Genomic DNA, 25,891 nt, shown 5'->3' with positions numbered 1-25,891 from the left:
TTGTCCTGCTGCCTTATTAGAGTGGTGGTTCATGTGCTGTTCTATTCACTTTGGGCTTCATCAGTTCTGTGATATATTTGTAATACTGAACAGAAGTCTCGCAAAATGCACAGACCAGATACAGTTGTTGCAAGAACTAAAATTCTTGCAGGGAAGTTCAGAAGTTGTATGAAGAAAACTTGGTAAAATAATGTGTTAAGTATTTCTTCAGTGTTTGTTTTTTGATAGAAGAAAGCTGTCAAAATAATTAGTGTAAAAATAAATTCCAAAAATAATGCTATCCCAGTAGAATTTGAAAAAGGTGGTACTTTATCAGTAAAAACCCTGTAATTCTCTTGTGATGAACATTGGCTTAAACAGTAATGTTTATGAAGGCATGGAGAGATTGCATTCAGAAATGAAACTGCTAGAAAGATTGGAGCTAGTTGCACCTAAGCCTTATATTGTTTGCTTTTCTTACTAATTGTTTTATGGTTGGAGGAAGTGGGCAAAAAGTAAAAGAAAGCAAAAATTGTCAAGTCAAAAATCAAACATATAGTGCTGTTCCAACAGTTTTGCATCCTGTCATCCAAAAGTACTTGGACTACTTGACAAGTATGGTGTAAAGATACGGCAACCTTTCTGAAGGGGAAAAATGATGTGATTTCTATAATCTTTTTTCCCCTCTAAGTTTTTGTATGTTTTTTATAAGAATGTTAAGTTTTGTTAATTAAAACTTAAAGTTGACGAGATGCTCAATTAATAGATCAAAAGCATAAGGAGAACTTTATTTCTTCAGGAGCAATTCTGGCAAGCTGCTTAGACTTTCTCTGAAGTATTAGGAATTTCACTGGGTTTTGTTTTTAAATCACAAACTTAGTTTTCATTAAAAGTTTTAGTTTTATCAGAAGCTGAATTTGGCCTGAAACCCTTCCTTGTTAGAAGGGAGTAAATTCTTGTGATTTGTTTGTCACCTATTGGCTTTGACAGTGTCCTTGTTGAGAACAGACATTGCTGTAATACTATATCATGTTTAGACTTCAATTCTAGCAGACCAAGAAGCAAACACAGCAGATAGCACAAAGTAGCAGTACTTACTGTTCAGTTTTGTCAGTTGTTTAACATTTTTTATTCAGTAAACTTGTAGTAAAGCTGGCTACAGAAGATATGTTAACAAATGCCACAAACAGAACATCTGTTCAGACTTAAATTACCAGGTAGTAGAGCTAACAGCTTCTGCATTCATCTGTAACAGCCTTGGCCACGTTTTGTCCCTAGTCAGGGTATTCTGAACAATATTCCGATGTACTGTGTCTTTTAAAAGTTGATAAAGAATACCAAAATAGTTGTGACTTGAAAAAACATGAGATTTTGAACTTGGTGAATAATTGCGGCATGACGTGGAAATTGCGATGCTGTCAGTTAACTCTTGAGGAGCTTTGAGTAAAAGGATGATGCATAAACCCAAATACGGGTCTTCAAATGTTTTGTGATTTCTGTATATCATATATAAGACAAATGGAAAATTTGTATGGGTTTCTTGGTATTGACATTTGCTTTAACTTCACTGTGCAGGTATCCTTAAAGTGTGGTGATGACACTAGCAAGAGCTCATCCGGTGAGTCAAGTTTTTCAATTTTATTTAAAAACTGCTTTCAGGTGGCTCTTCAGGAATATATGCATTAAAGATAAATTATAACTTAGGTTCACTGCAGCTTGAAAATCCTCTGAAAGTGAGTATAGACCAGTTAACAAGAGCAGTTGAAGCCCTTCTGCAACTCCACATGAATTCATGTAGCAGTTCTGCAGCAACTTCTCCAGAAGTTGGTAAGAGCACCAAAGAGGCATGGACTGCCACAGAACACCTCCAGTTCACAATATTTGCTGCTCATGGAATTTCTTCTGGTTGGGTATCAAAGTGAGTAATTTATTAATTGTAAAATTCATCCTTTTACAGATTATTTTTTGTTTAATTTACTTTCTTTTCCTTGTCCAGTTATGAAAAATACTACTTGATTTGTTCTCTGACCCATAATGGAAAAGATCTGTTTAAACCTGTTCAGTCCAAGAAAGTTGGCACATACAAGAACTTCTTCTACTTGATTAAATGGGATGAACTGTAAGTGACTTCAGCACATTAAGACTCACTAAAATATTTCAGTTTAGCTAGTACCTAGTCATTCAAGCAACTCTTGCTTCGGATTCCATTTGAAGTGTTAAAAGTGTGTGACACATACTGCCCAAAATCAGAAATAATATTCCAAATGATATTTCACTATTCATTTTAAAAGTGGGGAATGGAAATGTTGGACAAGTGCCCTCTGCTAGTGTGTTTGTAGTATGCACTTATAAGGAGTTGGGAAGGTCATAACATAACTTGTAATGGGAACAGTTTGTGCTGCTTAAAGAAAGATGAATAGAACTTGCTTATAAGCAGTGCTCAAATTATGTGAATGGGGAGGAGAAGGAACTCACTTTTACTAATATTAATATTGAATCGCTTTTTATTCCAAATAAATTGTAACAAGTTTGTATCTGAATTTAAAAATCTAATTTAGGATTATTTCTATAAAGAGAGCAGATGCATAAGTTCTTGAGAGTATCTGTCTGTAGCATATGGGAGTGTCTGGTTTGAGCTACTGAACTTCTTTCTCTTTATGGGGCAGGAGAAGAGGGTAGAAAGGCAGAAGGAAGGGCATGCAGAGAAAAAATAGGGAGAGGATGGCAGGTGATATCTGATAACTGAGAGGGAAAAACATCCTTTTTTTCGTATCTGTGCAGAGCTTACTCTTTACTGCTTAATAGTTATCAGGCAGCCTGTCATAAGTGGAGCATCAGATGAGCTCCGCATTGCCCTATATCTATTTTCCTACCTGTTTTTGAAGGTCAGAGATAGACCCGGAGGAATACCCTTAAAGTTTATAGTACAAATGATTTCAGACCAGGAATGAGTTTCAGGTTCTAGAATACCTGACTTCAGAGAGTACTCCAACTACCAATTTTAATTTTTTTTTTTTTTTTTTTTTTTTTTTTTTTTTTTTTTTTTTTTGATGATGCAAGAGGGATTAATTTTCAGATCTTTTGCTGGCAAATACCACTGTATTACAATGGAAAATGTGTTAGATTACAGTTATTGTAAGCAGGTTATAAGCAGTGTTTTATAGTGTAACTGGCTTAGTAATACATCGTGATAACTTTTAAAATGATATTTTGTTGTGTTACAGAAGAATCAAACTTACAGAACATTTTAAGCAATAGAAACAGTGTAAACAAAGATCTGAGCTTAAATTGCTAATTGAGGTGTATACTCCTCAACTGCTTTCTTTTTATGGGTGCTGATTTTGTACCATTTGAATTAAGCTTTCAGGAGTTCCGAGTAGATTCTTTCTTTTGGATAGGGAACTATTGTCAGCTGACTCTTTAAATCTGACAAGTTAAGAGGTGGCTAACATGGAACTCTGTGTCCTCCTAGTGAGTAGAGTGGGAAGACTGGTTATGCTGGACAGTGCAGTTCTGTGTAAGGAATGTAATTTAATAGACAAAGGTTAAAAGGAGTTGCTCAAAATCTGGCTACAGAAGTGTAATTTAGCAGGTTTTTCAAACTATTGATGTGGGAGATAAAGTGGAGCAGAATATGACTACATGGAAATTTAATACTTGTTTTTCAATGTTAATGAACTTTTTGAAAGCAAGACACATGGAAAGATTATACATATAAGCCTGTAACTTACTGTCTTTTTCCTCTGACTTATTTTTTAATACTTTCATTTTACAGAATAATTTTCCCCATCCAAATTTCACAGTTGCCTTTGGAATCAGTCCTATGTCTGACTTTGTTTGGAATCCTAAATCAAAGTAGTGGGAGTTCTCCTGATGCAAATAAGCAGAGAAAGGGTCCAGAAATTTTGGGTCAGGTTTCTTTACCTCTTTTCGATTTTAGGCGGTAAGTATCCAAAACATGGGTAAGATTAATATGAATTACTGTATATAAAGCTTACTGCACTCCCATAATTAGAGAAACTGCTTGTCTGACACTGAATGTAGTAGACTGATAAAAGTAAGACTCATTAAACTATATTGCTACAGAAATAATACCTTCAATTAAATAGGGTACAAAACACAGTCCTTTGTTGTAGTATTTCCATCTGACTGGCTGGAAAAACCTTACCTGCTGGCGAAAGCTGATTATTGTTTGGATGAAAGCAATTTTATTTGCAGGAAATATTCATAGTAATGTGGGCCAAAAGAGGTCATGTTAGTACTGTTTGTAAGTATGCAGCAGTTGAGTAAGTACAACTGAAGTTACCCTTTGAGGAATCCACTGACATTCAGGTGTTGCTCTGTAAGTTATATTAAGTTAAATGTATCTGCAGGTGTCACTGCCTACTGAACTGATAGCCTGCTCTCAATTGAAAGAGTATGGTCTTGGTAGGTGGCATTTCTTGAGTTCTAATACCTGATATTGGCTAGAGGCGCTTCAGTCAGTATTCATGTATTTCAGCAGGTAAAGTATGAACTGCCAGTTCTCAGCGAATTCATGAGCCATGGTGATAGGGAATGCAACTTTGAATTACAGAATCAACTAGATTGGAAAAGATCTTTAAGATCATCAGATCCAACTGTTACCCCAGGACTGCCAAGTCCACCACTAAACCATGTCACTAGAGGCCTCATCATGGTTTTTGAACACGGCAGGATGGTGATTCCACCACTTACCTGGGAATCGTGTTCTACTTGCAAAAGAAAGTGTTTGCAGCAAGCTTTGGATTTAGCAGGAATGGTGCCTAGTGCAATACAAAACAGACCACAGTCCTGACAGCAGGTAAACAATGTGTTATGCTTCTATCATGTCACTGGAAAAGAAGCACTTTTGCCTTAAAACTGTCATAAGATAGGAAAATAAGCTCTTAACGTCACCCAGTCCCTGATTGTAGAGCAAAATATAGTAATGGCTCAAATTTTTAGAAATAAAAGACTTTTAAGATCTGCAATATTTCTAAATAATGTTATTCTTTAGAGGCATTTTTGCCTTGGCTACAAGTTATTCAGTGCTGTGTGTTTCCTAAGTTTACATATGCAGGACCCAAACTGGAGAATTTTTGATGTTCATTTTATTTTTTTTTTCCTTTAATCCTTTCTAAAAAAATCCAGAATCTGATAATAGGGTGGTAATATGTAAGCCAGTGAGAGAATCAAAATAATGTTTTAAAGTTTATATGTATTTTAAAATACAGGTGAATTTTCATAGATGGAAAAAATAAGCCACTTCTTCCATTAGCCTGTTTTGAGTAATAGATATCCCAGAATGTTCTGAAATTATCCCTTTTGATTCACAGCAGGATTTATTTAAAAAATAAAGGAATAATTAACAACTGTGTTAAAGCATATTTCGAGTTTGAACAGGCCTTCCTTTGAGTACAGCTGCTGGATCCTAATACACCTTTTTCACTAAGAGTTAAAAGCCTACTGTAACTTTATTCATTTAAGTGTTTTTGGATTTATTCAAGTTGCCTTGTCCTTGAAACTTTCATTACGAAGAGTATTCCAAAATGCTTATCAGTTTGGTAGTTATTCAATGAAACATTAAGCAATAGACTTGAACCACGGATGTCAGAATTAGGCATGATGTTGCAGAAGTGATCGCACCATTGCAAAATAGCTTCAAGTTTTATGCTATTTTCTATTTACATGTGCTTCTCACTTCTAGGTCTTACTGGAAGCTTAAATTATCTAATTGTCCACCAAGGTTGCAGAAAAACAACCAAGTCTTTCCTGGACAGTTATTTCTATGTGTTGCTTCGGTCTGTTCTGTGTGGTTTGTGTCCACTGGTTCTAGATAGGACTTTATTTGTTCCACTTCCTATTTTGTATGGTGATGATTCCAACAGCTTGAGCACTTAGGATTTCCTGCATTCCAAAGATGGCCTGCAGCTGCTTTCAGTCTCCACTAAAACTTGAATTTCTTTTCCTGAATTATGCTTATTTCAGCCTTCTGTTTAAATGTTGTGTTTCAGTCTCCTATCTAAATACCACATTTAACAGTATTCGATTGTAAAGATAGCTTTTGTTTTGAATTGTGAATTTATCTTGTCTTCATGCTGCATGATGCTCTTGCAGTTGGTAGTTTTGGGAAAAAACTGTATTTTCTGTTAATGCAGAGTGCTACAATAGAATGTGTTGTGCCAGCGTTTACTGGATGTCCTGCATAGGCCGGCTGTTGAGATCCTAGTGGTCTAATCCATTTGCAGTCTACATGAATAAAATCCAGACCTAGTAAAAGATAGTAGCCAAATACTCCAGTTACAGTTGAGAACAGCAGCAGTAGCCGTCAGGAGCTAAAACTTGCAGCTAACTAAAATATAGGTTGAATAAAAGGTCATGTATGTGCTTTAGAAGAATCCATAGTCAAGTTAAAATCACTTCAGGTTAAGTGTGTTTGGAGTGGCTTAAAATATCTTTATTTTTGGATAAGACAGAAGGCTGTGGCATCTATATTAAACTAGAGACTTACTAAAATTAACAAGCTGTTCAGTTATGCTTTAGTGGCATGATTCAGTAATTTTTATTGATACCATAGGCTCCCAGTTAATCGATATGTACATATAAAGAACTGCTCTTTGAAAATCATAAACCCTAAAACATCTTTCAAAATTTACTTAAGGCTTGTCCTTCGGTCAGTCTTTGAGACTGTATTTTGATTTTTAAAGACTGATAGAAATTTTCTGTACCTAGCATTCATTGTTTAGCTGGTTTATGAAGTATTCTTGGTTGTGCCTTACTACAATTTGAAACAGTATTAATATTGGGAATAAACTGGGAAATATAAACGTCATCTGATAGGCGCTTGCAGAATCTGGTATTATGGAAAGCCCAGGCAAGCAGTGATGTCTGTAATATTCATCTGCTTGTGCCTTTTTTCTGAGAAGATAAGAATGTGTGTCTGTGTTCACTTTATTCCTCAGAGGAAAGAGTATTCCTTTTCTCCCTTAAGAAATAGGGAGCACTTAATTTAACTAGGTCAGCATTGAACTTTTTCCTTTGCCTTCTCTGCCTAAAAGTTGTATGCAGTGCTTTAAAGGACTTAAAGTAACAGAAGACATCTGGTGAAAAGAAATAAATTAATTTGACACTTGATAATCATAATGCCTTTTTTTAAGCTCCAAACTGTATTGGCTAGTACAGTGTGATTTCCTGTGTTCTTTTCTGAACATCAGTAGTTGTCAAAAGATAAATTCTTATCTGTGCTGTAAAACACATACTCAGTTTGAACTGTCCTCCTATACAACACTAATACTTTGGAAATCTTTTATCACAGTGACCATTGATCTTCTCCAGATAGTATTTTAATAACTAATACTTTGTTGAAGTACACAGATTGTGACACTAATACCTGTACGTGCTTTTTTTCCTCAGATTATTAACTTGCGGGACAAAGCTCTTGCAACTCTGGACCTCACATCCACATCACGCATCAGGGATGGCCAGTAAGAAAGGAAATATGGAAAGAATAGTATTGCAGGTTATATATAATTCTGACTTCATCTGGCAATATTTTGTTTGAATATTGTGACTTCTAACTCCTACATAAGCGGTAATAGATCAGTTAAAGTTTTGAGGAGAGTATAAATATTGCTAAGCCAGTTTAGAATAGTGATAACTAAGCATTAAGGTCAAAGAATGGAAAGCTGCTTTAAGTCAGTTATTGAATCACTGTCTTGAAGTAAGAGAAACTGGCGATTCCTTGCTAGCATGTGCAATCAGTATTGGGAGAGAACATCATTGAAAAGCAATCTATAGAAATGTATGCTGACGTGGGAGTTGTCTAGACCCAAACAGTAGCAATTCCAGTTTCTTTACAGAACGTAAGCACCTCTTACTCTAAATTCAGAGTCCAGATTTCTCTCCAAAGAGAAGGCATCTTGTTAGGCATGGTTTAGCAGCCCCCAAGCACATTTGGAGCTGGTGGTTGGGTTGAAACCACTGATGCAGGTTTTAATAGTTCTGTGATTAGTCTTCACTCTAAGCATCCTCGCCTCATTTCTGAGGAGTACTCCAGATTACTGGATTGCGCAGAAACACAGCTGACATATGTTTAAGGATCGTAGTTATGTCCAAGAATTAAGATAGAAAAAAATATTCAAGAAGCAGTGTCTGAAAACTGTTACACATGTGGAACACAAGAGTTCAGATGCCTGAACATCCAGGGTTGCTGGAAGGGTGAGCTTTCTGTACTGTTCTTAGGGACTTGCATTATATCTTTCTTTTTTTTTTTTTTTTTTTTCAGATTGACTTCCCATCCCATGCTTTTGATATTGAATATAAAATTCCTCAAGCTGCAAAGACTACTCTGCATCATTCCATAGAAACATTAGAAAAACCATTGAGACAACGTCTCCTTGCCATTCTCTCCAAAGATAACACTATTGGGTATGTTAGTATCTTTCTACCTATGGTCTCTCTGTATGTAACAATTTAATACAATTCTAATATATTTTGAAGACCTTAGAGACTTAAACAAGAGATTGACTTGAACTTGGGGAAATAATGGTGCTGACTTAATGAATTGACTTGTGCTTTCCGTGGCTGGTGTCATAATATTTTTTTATACAAGATTGCTACCCTTCTGGCTGCCTGTTCCTGCTTGGCATTTTTTCAGTTACAGGGAGTAGGGGCATGAACATTTTGGTTTATTTCACATTATACTAAAACATATTTTTGTCCTGCCCAAATTATAACTTTGAACAACTGTTTCCTTAATGTTTGAGGCTTTATATTGCTTCTTGTTTTGACTTTTGTGGAGGAAGTGGCCATTTTACTTTCATTCTATTTTGTGTGTTAAAATATATACAATTAGAAGTAGTGTTGGGGTTATTCAGGTGATGGTCTGTAATGTGCATTATAAACTGAACTGCTTTTGTCTGCAGACTGTCAAAAGAAGATAAAGAGTTTCTGTGGGAGAAGAGACATTATTGTCATAGTCATACAAATAGCCTACCAAAAATCCTGGTTAGTGCCCCTCACTGGGACTGGGCAAGCCTTCCAGAAATATATTCACTACTTCAGCAGTGGCCTCCTTTATCACCTTTAGCTGCACTGGAACTTCTTGATTCAAAGTAAGAAAAGCAATGTAAATAAATTCTGCATGTGTGTGTTGTACATTAACTGACTCTACTTCAGAAGATTCTGAATGGTGTTCGTGTGGAAATACTGCTAAAGTTCTTATAGCAAAAGCTAAATTTTCTTAAAATATTTCAAAACCATGTGCTTACTTCATACATGTAGGCTTAGCCAAGTCATGTAGCGAAAGAATAGCAGTAGTGGTTAGAATTCTGAAATCTAATTTGTGACAGAACAGCAAGCTTTACAGCCAACCCGTCAAGAGTGAAGTTTTTGAGATATTAGTATTCTTGTCCTAAACACATGCATGTGTTTGCATCTTGGGTAATGAAGGGCCTCAAACTTGCAGGTCCTTTACTGAATTGTTAAAGACATTATATTGAATGTTTTGTATCTAGCTGATCTCAAAAAAAAAATCTACATGAACAAAATAAACTTAATGTGGATTTGTGGCAACTTTCTAGGTTTGCTGATCAGGAAGTACGAAATACAGCTGTGAATTGGATAGAGACATTAAGTGATGATGAGTTAACTGATTTCCTGCCTCAGTTTGTACAGGTAAGACTTTCTGCCTACGGTAAAGTGAATTTTTTTGCCTTTGAAAACCAAAAGAAATTGCTGATCACTGATAGCAGAAGTGCAATTGCATGCTTCTGTGCTTAATGACCTTAATGCCTAGTAGGGAAAACAATTTTATTAAATAATTGCTTTAACTACCCTATGGATCTGGGGTGATTCTGTTTGTGCATTAATCAAAATTTTATTCATCTAGAATTAATTCCACATCAGAGGTATTTCATTTTCTTTGTATTTAGGCATTGAAGTATGAAACCTACCTTGACAGTGCTCTTGTCAGATTTCTTTTGGCACGGGCACTGGGAAGCATTCGAATAGCGCACTACCTATACTGGTAAGATACTCTTTGTTCCGTTGTTCACTTAATGTGTTTAGTATGAGGTTAATACTTCCAAGGGGGAAAAAAATATTCTTCCTCAATATCATCATTCATAACATTGAATGTTAGGAGTGCAGAGTATACAAAATGTAGATCCTGGGGTGGTTGTGTTTTGGGTATTTTTGTTTGGTTTTTTGTTTTGTTTTGTTTTTTTAATAAACCAGAGTGTGTCTGCAAGGCACAAACTTGCTTTGTATATCCTGTATCCTGTATCTGTAACTTCAGATATACCATAGTACTGGTTGATTAAACTATTTTAATCTCTTAGTATTTCATTGTTTGCAGTATTTTCCTTAAGAAAAACTTTTTTTCTTCTTTTTTTTTTTTTCCAGGCTTCTTAAGGATACACTGTATGATACAAAGTTTGGTGTAAGGTATGAGCAAATTCTTGGAGCTTTTCTTTCAGTCTGTGGAAGAAGACTGAGGGAAGAGTTGGAAAAGCAGACCAGGCTAGTGCAGCTTTTTGGAATGGTAGCAGAAAGAGTAAAGCAAACAAGTGGATCTGCTCGGCAGGTGTGTATATATTTTTAATATTCTTAAGGAAAATTAGACTGAGTGTAACCTCAAAACAATCCACTCAGTTGCCTTTCTAGACTAAGTTCAATAAAATGTTGTGTATAATATATTGATAGATCTATGAATCTATTGTTCTTTATTTTAACAAGTTAGTGGCTTAATGAAGTTGATGGTTATTGTTAAATCTGTTGTAATTTGAAACATAAGATTGTGTGAGGTGGTAGAGTAAGAAAGTAGGATGGTTTATGTGTACAATAAACTGGGAGTGGCTTTCAGCCTATTACTGCTGAAGAATGACCCTATTATGCAAAAGAATGGAGTATCTCTTTATATGCTAGTCATATCAACTTACAGTTTGCTTGAGTGGAATGCTATCATTTGGTTTGGTCAAAACCAAAACAAACCAAAACCCATAAACTTGTGTGGTTGCACTGCTAGGCATATTTATTCTTAATAGCTGAAACGGCAGTTAGAATATCTAGCATTCCTTTGACACTGACAAGTTTAAACATTTGCTTCAGGATAACTTTGTCCAGAAGTTCTTTGTAGATGCTCCAGTTAAGAAAATCTCAGCTGCAATATAATGGTTTTTTGTCTGCAGGCTGCCTTGCAAAATGGCATGGAACGTGTGCAGTTATTTTTCTTGAAGAGCAAATGCCGTTTGCCTCTCAATCCCAGTCTTGTGGCAAAAGAGTTAAATATTAAGGTACAGTTCATTCAGAGTTTCATAAGCTTTTTTGTAACTATTACATATATAGACAAAGCTTTTACAAATAGAAAAAGCTCAGCTGAGGTGCTTGAAAGCTCTTTATGACAGGGAGAGTGAAATTAGATGAGCAAAAATAAAAATTATACAAATACCTGTTTAAGACCAATGTAGGTCGTTGTATTAAAAAATTTATCTAAAACCATTTTCGCTTTAGACCCTGTCTCAAGACCAACAATCCTGGTTATAGTAAAGCAGGGGACTATTTAAAGTGTGTGACAAAGTCCTGTTTGCAGTAGTAATCGAAAAAGAAAGTTGAGCAAGGCTATATAACTCAGTAAGTAGATACTGTGAAATAGGTGAAACTACCAGTTACTGATTGTGTTCAAGAGATGCACTGATTCCAGGGAGACAGACAGTAGCTTTATTTTATTGTGAAGGTCTAGAAAATAATAATAATAATATAGCAGAAGCAGTTAAATTGTTTTTCGAGCTCTGCAGGGTTTGACAATATTTGCTCAACCACAGTCTTGATTATCATCATGCATGACTGAGAACCTAAAGGTCTCTGAGCACTGGAGTTAATCCTGTGTGGAAAGACAGTTTGTCTTGCTTTCTTTCTCTACTGTAACTATTAAATCATAAGTATGTATTTGAAAGCAGGTAAATGACAAAATACTGTGAAACTTGCAAATACCCAGTTTTTATATCTTCTATCTTTAAAAAAAAAGAAAAGCTGCTGAAAAAAATTTGTCCATGTTTTATTCAGTCTTCCCTTCAAAATGTATAAAACATCACTGTGCTGCACTACTGGATTTTGTACAAGAATTCAACAAATAACAGCCAAAGGGCTCTTTGTTCAAATGAAGCACATATTCACCACAATCACAGTGTTAAAAATCTGAATAGACTCCTTGTGTGTCAAACCTGCTTGTTGTCAGAATGTCTTGTTTTCTGGGCTAGCAGGAATAGTCTTTTTGAATATTAACACTATATCTACTTGTAGGCATGTTCTTTCTTCAGCTCCAATGCAGTACCACTGAAAGTTGCATTGATAAATGCAGACCCTCTGGGAGAAGAAATCAATGTAATGTTTAAGGTAGGCCTTACATGTGTACTGGAGAAGAAAAGTTGAATGATAAGCACTATTTCACTGATATCAGTTAACTTTGGCATAGCTTAGTTATTTTGTGAGGTTGCTCCTGTGTATCTAGCAACCAACATCTGAACAGATAAAATATGAAAGCAAGTCTACCACATGTGAAAGCTTAAATGTAGCTTATTCTTTTTGAGTGCATAGCTATGAGGAATTAAGTAGCATAATGCATCATGTGTTTCCTAGAAATGTAAAACGAAATCTTAAGTTTTGTTTTGCTGAAAACATGTCTCTAACTTTTATTTTTCCATTTAAGGTTGGAGAAGATCTGAGACAAGACATGTTGGCTTTACAAATGATTAAGATTATGGATAAGATATGGCTGCAGGAGGGACTGGATCTTCGGATGGTTATCTTCAAGTGCCTCTCAACTGGAAAAGACCGAGGTGCAAAACCAGATGCTGCCTATAATCTTTGCTGCCCTACTTCAATTTCTTGTCATGCTGATGTGAAAAATTTCTGTGCAGACGCAGGCCCAAGAAACAGTGGAAGGACAAAGGCCTTCCATGCAAGGAACTTCAATACTTGAGAGTATAGCAAATTGAATTGTTCTGAATTTCCTGATGGCTGAGTTGCATTTAAATGTCTCTTCTTGAATCCTGAGATGATTATGCATGTTGTTGTCCGTCAATAGTGGTGCAAACAAGTAAACATAATGATAAAAGTGAAGGTTTCTCTTGATGACCTTACTGCAGCACAAAATAATGGTGCCATAGCAATCCTGATTCTGAAAATTTACTTATGGTGAAAGAAAGTATTCAAGTCAAAACTGAAATTCTGAAGTCTTTGGAATCTGCTGCAGTTGGGTCTGGAAGTATCATTCTTGTCCTGAAACAGGCAAAAAGAAGAAAAATTTAAAATGCCCCCACCACATGCACATGCTATTTTCCAGAATTACTGTCATATACTGGTGTAAAAGTTCCTTGGCAATATGAGGCTGCCTTTTAGGCTTGAAGCTAGGTCACAGAACTCTTGAGTATAAATACCACCCTGCATCTCAAACATGCTTTTTGCTAGTTTTCACTAATTCTCTAGAGCTACCACAAGGAACTACAAGATCTTTAGAATGATAAACAATAAGTAAAATATTTCTTCAGTCAGATACTAGAACAGAATGATGAAAGTTCTTCAATACATGAAAAAGTTGGAAATTGAACTTGGCAAACCTAAGCAGAAAGCTTCTATTTATGTAAGACCTGCTTTTTAGAGAAACAGATGGCTTTTCTTCCTACTTGAACAATTCCTTAATTGCATAGCATGTTGTTTGGGTTTTTTCTATTGCTGCTAGTATTAGTATTCCTAAAGTACTTGAAGCATTAAAGTGAAAAACAGACTTGTATATGAATTACAGATTTGCCTTCAGTAGCTCTAGCCAAGATAGGAGTAAAATTCTGTTAATCAATTTTTTTCTTTTTATGACTTAGCTCTACAAATATTTTTAGTAAATGGTATCACTAAAATAAGGCCATGTATAAAATCCATGGCCATATTTCTGGAGCAACAGCCTGGTTTGTTTCACCATTTGACAGGAGTTAAAGTTACTCTATTACTCAAGTGTCAGTGTACAAGAAATGTTGACATCAAAATAATTTGAACAATTACTTTCTACTATATAAACTAGTATTTAAGCAGTAACTGCAAAGTGTAAATCATGTGCATTCTAGCAATGGTAGCTAATTGTAATAAAGCCTAACTGGGATTGCTACATGTGTTTCATGCTTTGCCATATTGCCTGTAGAAGTGTTTAGTACACTAATAGCACTAACTTTATACCTAATTGGGTTTTGAAAAAAGGTAGTCTAAGATTATAAAATCCATCGTTGTCAAGAAAGTTTCTACTGAATAATGAAAATGCAATATAACTGAAGGAGATGGTTAAATACACTGTTATGTTTTCTATATAGGCATGGTAGAGCTTGTTCCTGCTTCAGACACACTCAGGAAAATTCAAGTGGAATATGGAGTGACAGGTTCTTTTAAAGACAAGCCTCTGGCAGAATGGTTGCGAAAGTATAATCCTACAGAGGAGGAATATGAAAAGGTAAGTTTTTTCACTATTGTTCTTTTTGGAAGATCTTTAAAAAGGGATAAATACCATATTATGAAAGAATTCTTTTTCCAGATCTTCCATTTAAGTTTTTGTTTTACATCTTTGCAAAACTTAATTTTTTCCTCTACTTGGAAAAGGAGTAAACGAAAATTCATTTTATAATGAAAAAGTAGCCAGATGGATTCTCAGGATTCACATCAGGAGTTTTTATCGCAAATAAAATAAGCATACTTCAAATTTAAGATGGGGAGGAATGGTGGCTCCCTTAACTGTGGTTTAGGAGCAGTGGCCTCTTCTCATAGGACCACATGGAATTCAAAACTCAGAAAGTTTTCTTTTGGCTACAATGATGTTACCACACATTGGAAAAATGTCTTGTACCCTTTTCTCTCTCTGCTAACATACTTATTTCTTTTTGTGATTTGTCTTCAACTCCTCTTTACTTTTTCATTTAATTAAAAACCAAAATTCTGGTTTTTTGCTGGAAAGTGTCATATCTGAAGTATTTTGCAATGCTATCTGAAAAACACTATTTTTGGGGAAAAAGCAGATTTTACGGTCTGTCTTGCCTGACTTGGACTTTACACTTGTCAAGATTGAATGTTGAATGCATGGATGCTTCTTCCTGCTAATATTTTATACAGGGTTGTTTTTTTTTTCTCCCTCCCAGGCTTCAGAAAACTTCATTTACTCTTGTGCAGGATGCTGTGTAGCTACTTACGTATTGGGAATTTGTGACCGCCACAATGATAACATAATGCTCCGAAACACAGGCCATATGTTTCACATAGACTTTGGAAAATTTCTGGGTCATGCACAGATGTTTGGTAGCTTTAAAAGGTATTTTCTGTAGCTAAGTGATGTAGAGCGTGAAGTGATTTTTAGTATATTTTTATAATTATTATAATTATAAGCATTAACTTCTAGATTCCTGTTTTCTGCTGGTCTCATTATGAAGCCAACATCTTCCAATTTAACCACAGAGTTTCTAGAATGCTTTCAAATTTACTTGTATAGAATTAATTTTTAAAAGGCTCCATCTTGTTTCCATATTCCGATCTCCAGAACTATTTTAACTGAAAGCACATCTAACACAAATCTTGGTGTCATACTGTCATACCAGGAGTACTGGATGAAACATGAGTATAGTTTCACCTTTTTTAGCTATACTCCATGCAATTACATATTTTATGCTTGTTAGGTAAACTTAAACACGGGAAAAATATGAGTGTCAGGACCTTTATATCACCAGAGTATCTTGAGTGTGAAACAAATGAGAAGAGGCTCTGGCTTATAAAAACAATAGTGAATGTCAACATTATAGAAAAAAGTGAGCAGCAAGTTTGTTATTTACTAATCCTCTGTGTAGAGGAAAATAATCTACATCCAGCATACAGGAGTTATGTGTTAGTTGGGTGATAGTAGACTTACTCCATTTGTTCTAGTGTGTTATGGCTTCCATAAATGAGATATGGAAAGCACAGTATGGTAACGTGTCCTCCAAGTGTTGCCCCATGAGATCTGCTGTAGGTCTGGTACCATGTGAATGTGCTGAGAATCTGAGATGGCACTATGGAGCTGAAAACCCAAAAACGTAAAATGGCATTAATTGATTATTTAATATCATTATCTTGTGGTGGGGATGGACTGCAGGAGGAAGTACATGACAAGGTGAATAGATCTTACAGTTAACTTCTGAATTCTGTCCTTTTTGAGCAGGGATCGAGCTCCTTTTGTGCTAACATCGGATATGGCTTATGTTATTAATGGTGGTGAAAAACCCACCATCCGCTTTCAGTTATTTGTGGATCTCTGTTGTCAAGCTTACAACTTGATAAGAAAACATGCAAGCCTCTTCCTTAACCTCCTTTCACTGGTAATCATTTTTCAAATTCAGTTGGAACTTGATAGATCTGTCATGTTGGATGCATTAAATGCTGTGCTTTTTATGCTGCAGAAACTCTTAATGCATGCTTTTAAAAACCAGGAACATCAGATGTACTGTTTAGGAAGGCTATATTTGGAATTTTCTTTGAGCTTTTTTTACTACCTACCTGTTTCCTGAAAATTTAAAGCTAAGATAATACCATAAATCACGCTGCAGTGGTTTTAACTGCTTTTTATTCAGCAGAAATGGTGAATAACTGCTGATCGTAAGTAATTGTTGGCTCTCACTGTTAGCATTTAGCAATTTAGTGCAGCTTAAAATGAATTTGAATGTTTTAAGTTTGAATCATTTCAGTGTAAAATCATGCTGGTTTTACAGCATTAAATCTGTAACTTTTAATTTCTTACAGATGCTTTCTTCTGGATTACCAGAACTAAGTGGGGTTCAGGACTTAAAGTATGTCCAGGATGCTCTCCAGCCCCAAACAACAGATGCAGAAGCTACCATTTTCTTTACGAGGTACTGGATAAGTAAAAACTAAACTATCTCCCAGCATCATCCTCTTAATGGGAGCTTTTGGCTATGGAAAAAAATGTACAAAGGATGTTCACAAACATTTCTGTAGGAGTTAAATAGTTACACTGTACAATCACAAGATATCAGTTAACCAGTAACTACATAAATAAGATCAATTTCATGCAAGATTAATGTGCTAAAATACTTTTTCTTTAAGAGTAACCTTGTGCAATGAAATTGTTTGAAATACTGAGTAGATAATTCTGTCTGGCTGTTTGAGACTTGCATTTCCAATACATGCAAAATTGCTTAATAGCAGTGTGTATGATGAGAACGTTGTATTGTAAAGAAGTTCTTTTTCAAGAAGTGCTTTTGCACGCTAGGGAGGAAGGGATGATGCTCTAGTGTAGCAAGTGGGTGTGTATATATAGTGTAACAGAGTTGTTGCTATGTGTTACTGTACTTCATTTTCAATATATGGGGGAAACTGCAGTAGAACAATCTGGGTTGGAAGGGATCATCTAGTCCAAGCCTCCTGCAATGAGAAGGGACATGATCAACCAAAGCAGATTGCTCTATCCAGACTGACCTTGAATTGTTTATAGGGATGGGGCATCTACAGTCTCTGTGGGCAACCTATTGCAGTGTTTCACCACCCTCATCGTAAAAAAAAAACTTCTTTCTTTATATCCAGTCTGAATCTACTCTCTTTCAGTTTAAAACCATTACCCCTTGTCCTGTTACCAACAGCCCCTGCTGTCCCCATCTTATTGTACTTTTAAGCACTGGAAAGCCATGATCTCTTCATGGTCTCCTCTTCAGGCTGAACAACCCCATTTCTTTCAGCCTTTCCTCATAGGAGAGGTCTTCCAGCCCTTTGATCATTTTTGTGTCCTTCCTTGGGACCCACTCCAACAGGCCCAGGTCTTCCTTATACTGAGAACTTCAGAGCTGGATGCAGTGCTCTAAGCTTTTTTACCAACTCTGGAAACCCTTAACTTCTTGGATACTGAATCTTCTATTAAATGTTGATATGGTGCTATTTATGCAGCCCACTGATCACAATTAATTTAAAAACTCTTTCTCTGTCAATAAGAGATTAATTTTTATTTTTCTTAAATCTTATTCATTGGTAGAACTACTATTGTGTATTTTGACATTATTTTTTCCTTTCTAGGTTGATTGAATCCAGTCTGGGAAGTGTTGCCACAAAGTTTAATTTCTTCATTCACAATTTGGCTCAGCTGCGTTTCTCAGGTCTACCTTCTAATGATGAACCCATTCTCTCATTTTCTGCTAAAACATATTCTCTTAAACAAGATGGTCGAATCAAACAGGTGTCTGTGTTTACATATCAGAAGAGATATAACCCAGATAAACACTATGTAAGTATGTGGAATCTATTTCCACTCAGTGAAGATACTGTGCATTTTCTTCCAAGAAGATACATTCTCCTTCTTGTCGTAACTTCAGTATTTAATCACAGAGAATTAGTACAGGGGAAATTTGCCTTGTTTAGCCTTAAGTAGCTAGCTTTGAGGTAGACATCTAGGTTCCCTTTCTTGAGATTTAGTAAATACAGCTATAGAAACATTCATTTAGGCACTAATGTCAGATTCAGGATGAGCTGAAGAGTTCCCTGAAGTCTGACTGTGTTGACTATAATGGAGCTTAGAAACCTACACCAGTGTTGACACGCAAGACTGTGGATTACTTGAAAGTAAAAACAAAACCCATAATCAAAATGCAGATCTTACTGGGAATGTCCTGGCTTGCTTGCTCCCTGGAGGAGAACAGAGTTTGTATTGGCTCTCACTGGGATGGAGTTTCCTTTCTTCATAGTAGCCCACACAGTGATGTGGTTTGGATGTTTAACTAAAACTATGTTGGTAACACATGGTTGGTTTGGCTCTTACTGAACAGTGCTTCTGCAGTGTCCAGGGTTTCTCTTTTACTTCCAGTTTGCCTCTCCCTCCCCTGCAGTGAGCAGGTTGTGGGTAGACAAGGAGTTAGGAAGGGGCACAGGAGGGACAGCGGACCCAAAGTGGCGGAAGAGATACTGCATAGCACGAAGTCATGCTCAGCAATAAAACTGGGGGTAGAGGAAGAAAGCAAGAAATGGGATGGTGTTGTCTTCAAAGGTGGCTGTTGCCTGGGGACTGGCTGGGCATGGATCTGTTTGTGGGAGGTGGTGAGAGATTGTCTTTGCATCACCTCCCTCCCAAGGGCTGTCTTTATCTCAACCCATGGGTCGTCTTGCTTTCACTCTTATTCTCTCCCCTGCCCCACTGGTGAGGGAGGTGGGAGTGAGCAAGCAGCAGTGTGGGTACTTAGCTGCTGGCCAAGGTAAAGAGCTGCAGGAGGGCTAGTGTACAGACTGGTATTTTTGGCATCCAATAATATTCTTCAAAATGAAGACACTTCTTGGAAAGGATCTTGAAGGAACCGGAAAGAACAGAAGTAGTGTTGGTTGACTTTAAAAAATGGGATTTGAGTCATCTTTATGGGCTATGTAGCTACCTTCTGTAAAATGTCTCCTTCCTGAATAGGGGTCATTGAGTCAAACACTCCCTAGTTTTGTTCTGACCTTCCATTAAAGTTGTATTTGCTCCTTCCAAGTAAAAGCATAATTTCCTATATTAACGCATCTACACTCTACTCATTGTTAGTAGAGGCTGTAAGCAGTACAGTTTGCCCTCAGGATTTTGATAGACCTGGGTTACACTTTTAAGACTCATATTAATATTTGTATTCCTATGCAGGTGTGCTGCCATCTTCAGGTTTTGGTTGTTTAGTGATTTATTATTATTATTATTATTATTATTATTATTATTATTATTATTTTACTTCTGCTGTTTGACCTAGAATAGTCAGCTTAAGTTACATTTTCCTCAACTTGTGTAAAAAGTGACCTATATTGATATATGCAAATATACATCTCTTTCCAAGTTGTATTTGCTGTAAATGTCTTAATCTGGAAAGACACCAGCTAGGAAAGGTAGATCAAAGCTGAATAACACTAGAAGGGAAAAAGCTTGGTTCTGAATTGCTGTATTATAAATGTATTTGAATAGTCCTGATCTAAGCCAAAACAACCTCTTTCAGAAAACTGTTAAGATGGTGTAGTCTCCTTCTGTCTAGATTTTCAGACCTCTTCCAGTTGTACTTTTTTTTCAAATGAGTCCACTGAATTGAATTTTCTGTGCAGTTCCTCAGCCTTCATTTCCCTTTCGTAATAATGTGAATAACTTCATCCTGGGACTGTACCCCCAGTATTTTTTAAAATACCTTTTGTATAATGCAGTACCCTTGCATCTGCCCATCAAACTGTCACTTCAGAAGTGTAATCCTTTAGAATCTTGAGAGAATAAGATTGGAAAAAAAAATTAGGCATTGGTTTCCTTCCAGATCCACACCTGAAAAGTTCTGTGATAATTCTGGCCCCACAGATACATGTCTAAATGTAATCCTACACTGGTGTGTTGAAACTTTGTTCACCTGCTAGATGGTATGAACTTACAGTGAGGCTTAAAAGGGAAAATGTGGACAGCCTTAACTACCTTTATCCCCCTGTCAGATGTGGATCTAACTTTTGGGAAGATCATGTGATGTAGGGCTATTTAAACTCTGCTAGAAAATGCAAATGCTGTTATTGGGATATGTGTGCATGAGAAGGATTACCATAGTAGAAATAATTAAGAAAATTATATTAAGTCAGTTGTATAATATTGTTACTACTTTCATCTTTTGGGTTTTTTTTGTGTTTTGGACAGATCTATGTAGTGAGAGTTCTGAGAGAAGGGCAAGTTGAGCCAACGTTTGTCTTCCGAACGTTTGATGAGTTCCAGGAGCTTCACAACAAACTTGGCATTCTCTTTCCTCTTTGGAAGTTACCAGGGTATGTTCCTAACTCACTCATCGCTGATATAACAAAAGCAACAGAAGTGTTCCCAGCTGGGTAGATGAAGAAATAGATTGAAATGAAGACAACACTGCAGAAGGGCAAATTAGGCCTCAAAGTGTCTGAGTTTTAAGGGAGGAGAGCCAGAGGAGCAACTCTGTATTTAGTCTGTGTTGTACCACTTACAACAGTGACTTAAAAATGTTTTCTTGCCTTTCTATACTGTCGTTACCGATTTACCTAGTAGCATGCTGTGTTTCTACTCATGACTGACATAACAAGAATGTCAGCACTTGAGGGTGGAAATGACAATGAAATCTAACTGTACTTCAGATAAATTAACTGAGAAGTCTGTCTCATTCTTTGTTGTAGCTTTCCTAATAAGATGGTTCTGGGAAGAACACATATAAAAGATGTAGCAGCTAAAAGAAAAGTGGAGCTCAACAGCTACATACAAAGTCTGATGAACAGTTCTTCAGAGGTGGCAGAAGTGAGTTGAAATAACTTAAGCAAATCTAATGCAAGTTTTCAGAATTTGATGCTTGTTAACACTGCAACTAATATGTAATGTTTCTTCTTCATCCAAATTTAGTGTGATCTTGTTTATACTTTTTTCCATCCATTACTTCGTGATGACAAAGTGGAAGGAATAGATGGAATAGCCAGACCTACAGGTAGGTAATGCTTTTGGATGGTGTTTATAAATGGAATTACTATAGTACAACACCTTCACAATGTGGCTTTTTTTTTTGTTTGTTTGGTTTTTGTTTTGGTTTGGTTTCTTTTTTTGTTTTGTTTTGTTAACTGTAGTTTTCCCTCATTGAAAACTTTGCATCCCTGTCTTTCCAAATCTGCCTGCATACAGTTATTCAAGTTTTGACTCTTAACTCCCAAGTTGGCTCTTACAAGAGAATGCAGAAATCTTTAAAATGTATGGCCTTGCCCTCCTAATAGGGAACTAGAAATAAAATCAGAAACTGATCTTGGTCTAAGGCTTTTATTTTTCCCCACATATAGTCAGTGTAGTACTGATGAAAATGTGCAAATTTTACAGAGAAAATAATTGTATATTTTCTTTCAGATGCAAGCCCATCAAGTCCTACCTTAGGCAAAGTGGGAGGAGAAGTGAAGCTATCCATATCATACAGAAATAGCACTCTATTTATCATGGTGATGCACATTAAAGACCTAGTAAGTAGAGATGCTGAGCTTACTGCTGAGAACTGTAAAGCCTGGATATGAAAATAAATATTCAGGTAGATATGCACTAAGTTTTTTTTAATTTGTCATTGGTTTGGATTGCAGGTTACAGAAGATGGTGCAGATCCAAATCCCTATGTGAAAACATACTTACTTCCTGATACACACAAAACATCCAAACGCAAAACCAAAATCTCCCGGAAGACAAGAAATCCAACTTTCAATGAAATGGCAAGTTAAAATTTATGTAGGAACTACCTATGGTTTGCTATTGTCTCTTATTCCAAGCAGTAATCAAAATACTGTCTAAAATAATCTACAAAGATATATAAATGGGAAAGGATCTTGTTTGAAAAACTTTGTGCCCCATTTGAAAAACAAACAAAAAGACCCCCAAAGTCCCAAAGCAACTGAGCAGGTAAATGTACTGTTACTAGTAAGCAGAAATTTGAGTGACTCTGAGGAGTGATGGGGAGAAGGAAAGAAGTCTTAAAACTAAAGATTTCCCTGCTCTGGATTCACTGATCCATAGGATGGAGAAGAATGAATTTGGAAGTCTTGGCATGTAAACAGTACTTCATCTAAAAACACTGGTCCTTTTAAAAACATAACATTGGGAGCACAAAGAAAAGTGTGGATGTACTTCAGCCCATCCTCTGAGAAACAGACACACTGTTATAATGTCATAATGTGCAGTTAAGACATCTATCAGTGGCTAGGCAGTCAGGAGAAAGGGCAATCTGTGTGACTTCATTTGGATAACCAAAAATTTCTTGACTTCTTACCTTCTAGCTTGTGTACAATGGATATAGCATGGAGACTCTGAAACAGAGAGAACTGCAGCTAAGTGTGCTCAGTGCAGAATCGTTACGTGAGAACTTTTTCTTGGGTGGAATTACACTCTCACTAAAGGACTTCAACTTGAGCAAGGAGACTGTTAACTGGTATCGGCTAACTGCTGTACCCTATCTGTGAATGCATATCTGCACCTGAGTAAGACCAGAACAACTGTATTCACTTGTGCTTCGTGCATCTTCCTACTTGAAGATAACTTGTACATCTTAAAACAAGAGACTCTGCATTTCAACAGTTATGTTGGACCAATGTTCATGTAGCCTTATTTGGAGGATATCTAGAAAACCTGGTTTATGCTGTATGCAGTGTTATCAAAGCATTGTTGTAAATGTTTAAGAGTCGCAGGTAGAGGAAGAGGTTTTTAAACCATCCATGAAAGTGAGATGAGCGGTTTGACCATGGTTGTTGGTTAAATGGTAATTTCACCATTAGGCCTGTGGGTATAGTGCATTTTTGGTTTTCATTTTTGTTACCTGTGTTGTCATCCATAGTGTGATGTTGGAGAACATCAAAGAAATAACATTATTTTAGGATTACATTCCCACTAATAAGTAGATGTCACAGAAGCAGCAATGGGTAAAAAATTTGGCTTCACACACGCCTGTAGAAATGAAGGTTGAAGGGCTGGAAAAATTGCTTAGTATTGCATTTAATCCCAGATTCATACTTCTCTAAGATTTACTGGAGTGTGTGCCAATAATGGAAGATGTAAATAATGGTGCCTTATAATTCAAATGCTTGTCTTTACCTCATTTCTGGTATTTAAATATGTAAGCATTAACTTTAAGCCCCTTCAAAAGGGGAAGCATTCTCATATTTGATACCTTGCAGGTCCTGCTGGAAGTCTTTTTCTAAGATGTGCTACTTAGAAATAAGATCACTTATACTGATCTTCATAGTTAGTGCAGAATTCTACCCTATCTTCTACCCATGATCTCCAAAAATTGGATGAAGACTGGCTGAATGTGGTGCTGTAGGAAGTGTGCCCAGCTGCTCAGTGTTCTGGAATGTCTGAAATTCTAGAACGTTTAATTAGCGCAGTGATTAAATGTGGAACAGATTCAAACACTAAATCCAAAGTGTATTTTGCACCTTTACTTCCAGGTAAAGAGATGGCCTCTAGTAAAAAAAGCACAACTACTGGATGAATTGCAGGCCAGAAATTAGTTGCATTGACGAAGTGGAACTTGGTCACTTTTTTTAGCATTTCACAGCAATACTGTTACTCCTCCCAGTAAGAATTAATTCCTCTAAAAATACTTCATACCACAGGACGTTAGGTTTGAAATACCTTGTGAGAGTGGAGTACAAACGTCACTTACTGTATCTTGTTAATGATACCACTGGTTACTTTATTAGGTGTTTCTGCACTTACAGGTGTAGCCTTTTTATTCACCTTACTCAATATTTAGGATGATCATACTCTGTCTAAACCAAGCTATAATGATACACACTTTAGTACTAAATCTTGAAGCAAGACAGACTATCGCCACTGGCTATGACTAAGGGGATTTTTAAAGTAAAATATGCAACTATGAACAGAGAGATAACATGGAGAAAGCCTTCTGTATACCCAACACTAAATATCTGTTTCATAATCTGGTTTTCCATTCCCTGCTACTGACCAATCTCTCTTCAGTACAGAAGGGAGAAGTAAACTTGAATCTCCTGGTGCCTAAAATATTCATGGTCCAATTTTGTGGGAATTATTACAATGAAAATGCTAAGAATATCTTGAATGTTAGAAACTGGGTTGATACTAATGGGCGCTAACAAAACCCAGTTTTATGAGGCATCTTCTGCATATTTTTCATTTAGTATATAGCCTGTAAATAATAACCTATATAACTAACTAGCTATATTTCCTGCTCACTTGATGCTTTTGAGACTTACTCCATTCCATCATTAGAATCACAAGTCACTTAAACACAGGGAAGTAGACTACTGTTTTTGTGAAACGTTCCATTGTGAAATAAAATGAAAGCAATACGTACTGCCTTTTTTGCAGTTTGCTATTAAAGCACAGTGTCTTACAGCACAAAATACAGATAAACTAAAATCATTTAAAAAAATGATTTGCAGTTTTAACAGTTGTCTGGACTGAAAAAAATATATAGTACTGTATTCATTATTAGCACATGTCCTGACTTCTGATTTAATCTTCTTCATAGCTTAACTCATCTTGTGCCTTTCCCTCTCTTTTCAAAATAGTCACTGGCTGAAGCTTTTTATGGTCATGGATTTTATTTTGTCTTGGCTTCTCCTCACATGTAGAGGAACAGCACCAAGCTTGCACCTCTTTGCACTATTCTCAATTAAGAAAAAAGTGATTGTTGCAATAAGACTTTAACATGCTACATAAAAGAAAAAAATGAAAGAGGAAAATATTCAGTTGGGGTTCAATTTACAGTAAGTATCTTGAAAATGTAGTTTTAAAGATTTTTCATATCTTGTTTAATGAAAAGAAAAAAATCTTTTATGCCACGTATGACCTTCAGCCAGAAGTGTAATTGTCAATACTATTGTTTTGGTATTTCAGAGCAACAGCTTGCGCTAAGACCTCTTCCTTTTCTCTGTTAACCTAGAACTTTGCACTGAAACTTTATTACTGCCTTTTTATGACCTACAGCTACCTGTCGCTGGAAGCACGTGCGATCTTTGATAAAAGTTCTTTATTTTTACAACTCGGGCTGTGTAGAAATCCCCATCGCCTGCCTTAACGCGAGGGCTCTGTCAGGGCTCGCCGCCGCCTTCCCCTCCCTTGTGCTCCTTACTCGGACACTGTGACTGAGGTAGTGCTACAGCTAAGGGAAGCGAGTGACGCCAAATCCTTTGTCTCCCTTTGTCTATGTATCTCTAAGAACCAAATACTTTAATTAAACGAGCTCGTTAATAAAGATGTACAATATTGCCCTCCGTCGTGCCCGTGCTGAGCGGGTTAAATGTGACTCCGTATCTGTCCTGTAAGTACATTAAACGCTATCCTGAGTTAAAAACAATTCTGCCGCCCTTCACTGTCACTGCCACCGCGGCGCACCCGGCCCCCCGCCCA

At 36.4% G+C, this 25,891-nt stretch overlaps 1 protein-coding gene across 2 annotated transcripts in view; it reads left to right on the top strand.

The window, feature by feature from the left end:
• PIK3C2A (phosphatidylinositol-4-phosphate 3-kinase catalytic subunit type 2 alpha) overlaps positions 1-25,698 on the top strand; it is a 52,838-nt gene extending 27,140 nt beyond the window's left edge. For both annotated transcript variants that reach the window (XM_080620161.1, XM_080620160.1), the window contains exons 10-33: positions 1,555-1,597; positions 1,684-1,897; positions 1,976-2,098; positions 3,755-3,922; positions 7,393-7,498; positions 8,264-8,406; positions 8,904-9,092; positions 9,561-9,654; positions 9,912-10,006; positions 10,384-10,564; positions 11,169-11,273; positions 12,280-12,372; positions 12,686-12,815; positions 14,334-14,470; positions 15,150-15,319; positions 16,199-16,355; positions 16,777-16,886; positions 18,061-18,268; positions 20,657-20,781; positions 21,157-21,274; positions 21,377-21,458; positions 21,866-21,975; positions 22,090-22,215; positions 22,777-25,698. In XM_080620161.1, coding sequence (XP_080476287.1) covers positions 1,555-1,597; positions 1,684-1,897; positions 1,976-2,098; positions 3,755-3,922; positions 7,393-7,498; positions 8,264-8,406; positions 8,904-9,092; positions 9,561-9,654; positions 9,912-10,006; positions 10,384-10,564; positions 11,169-11,273; positions 12,280-12,372; positions 12,686-12,815; positions 14,334-14,470; positions 15,150-15,319; positions 16,199-16,355; positions 16,777-16,886; positions 18,061-18,268; positions 20,657-20,781; positions 21,157-21,274; positions 21,377-21,458; positions 21,866-21,975; positions 22,090-22,215; positions 22,777-22,959 — 3,210 coding nt within the window. In that variant the 3' untranslated portion in view covers positions 22,960-25,698. The remainder of the gene's footprint in view (positions 1-1,554; positions 1,598-1,683; positions 1,898-1,975; positions 2,099-3,754; positions 3,923-7,392; positions 7,499-8,263; positions 8,407-8,903; positions 9,093-9,560; positions 9,655-9,911; positions 10,007-10,383; positions 10,565-11,168; positions 11,274-12,279; positions 12,373-12,685; positions 12,816-14,333; positions 14,471-15,149; positions 15,320-16,198; positions 16,356-16,776; positions 16,887-18,060; positions 18,269-20,656; positions 20,782-21,156; positions 21,275-21,376; positions 21,459-21,865; positions 21,976-22,089; positions 22,216-22,776) is intronic.
• Positions 25,699-25,891: the final 193 nt, after the last annotated feature.

This window comes from Psittacula echo (genome assembly GCF_963264785.1).
Source record: "Psittacula echo genome assembly, chromosome: 5".
NCBI classification, from domain to species: domain Eukaryota; kingdom Metazoa; phylum Chordata; class Aves; order Psittaciformes; family Psittacidae; genus Psittacula; species Psittacula echo.
The sequence above is the reverse complement of the archived record's forward strand: the minus strand, read 5'-3'. Positions and strand labels throughout refer to the sequence as shown.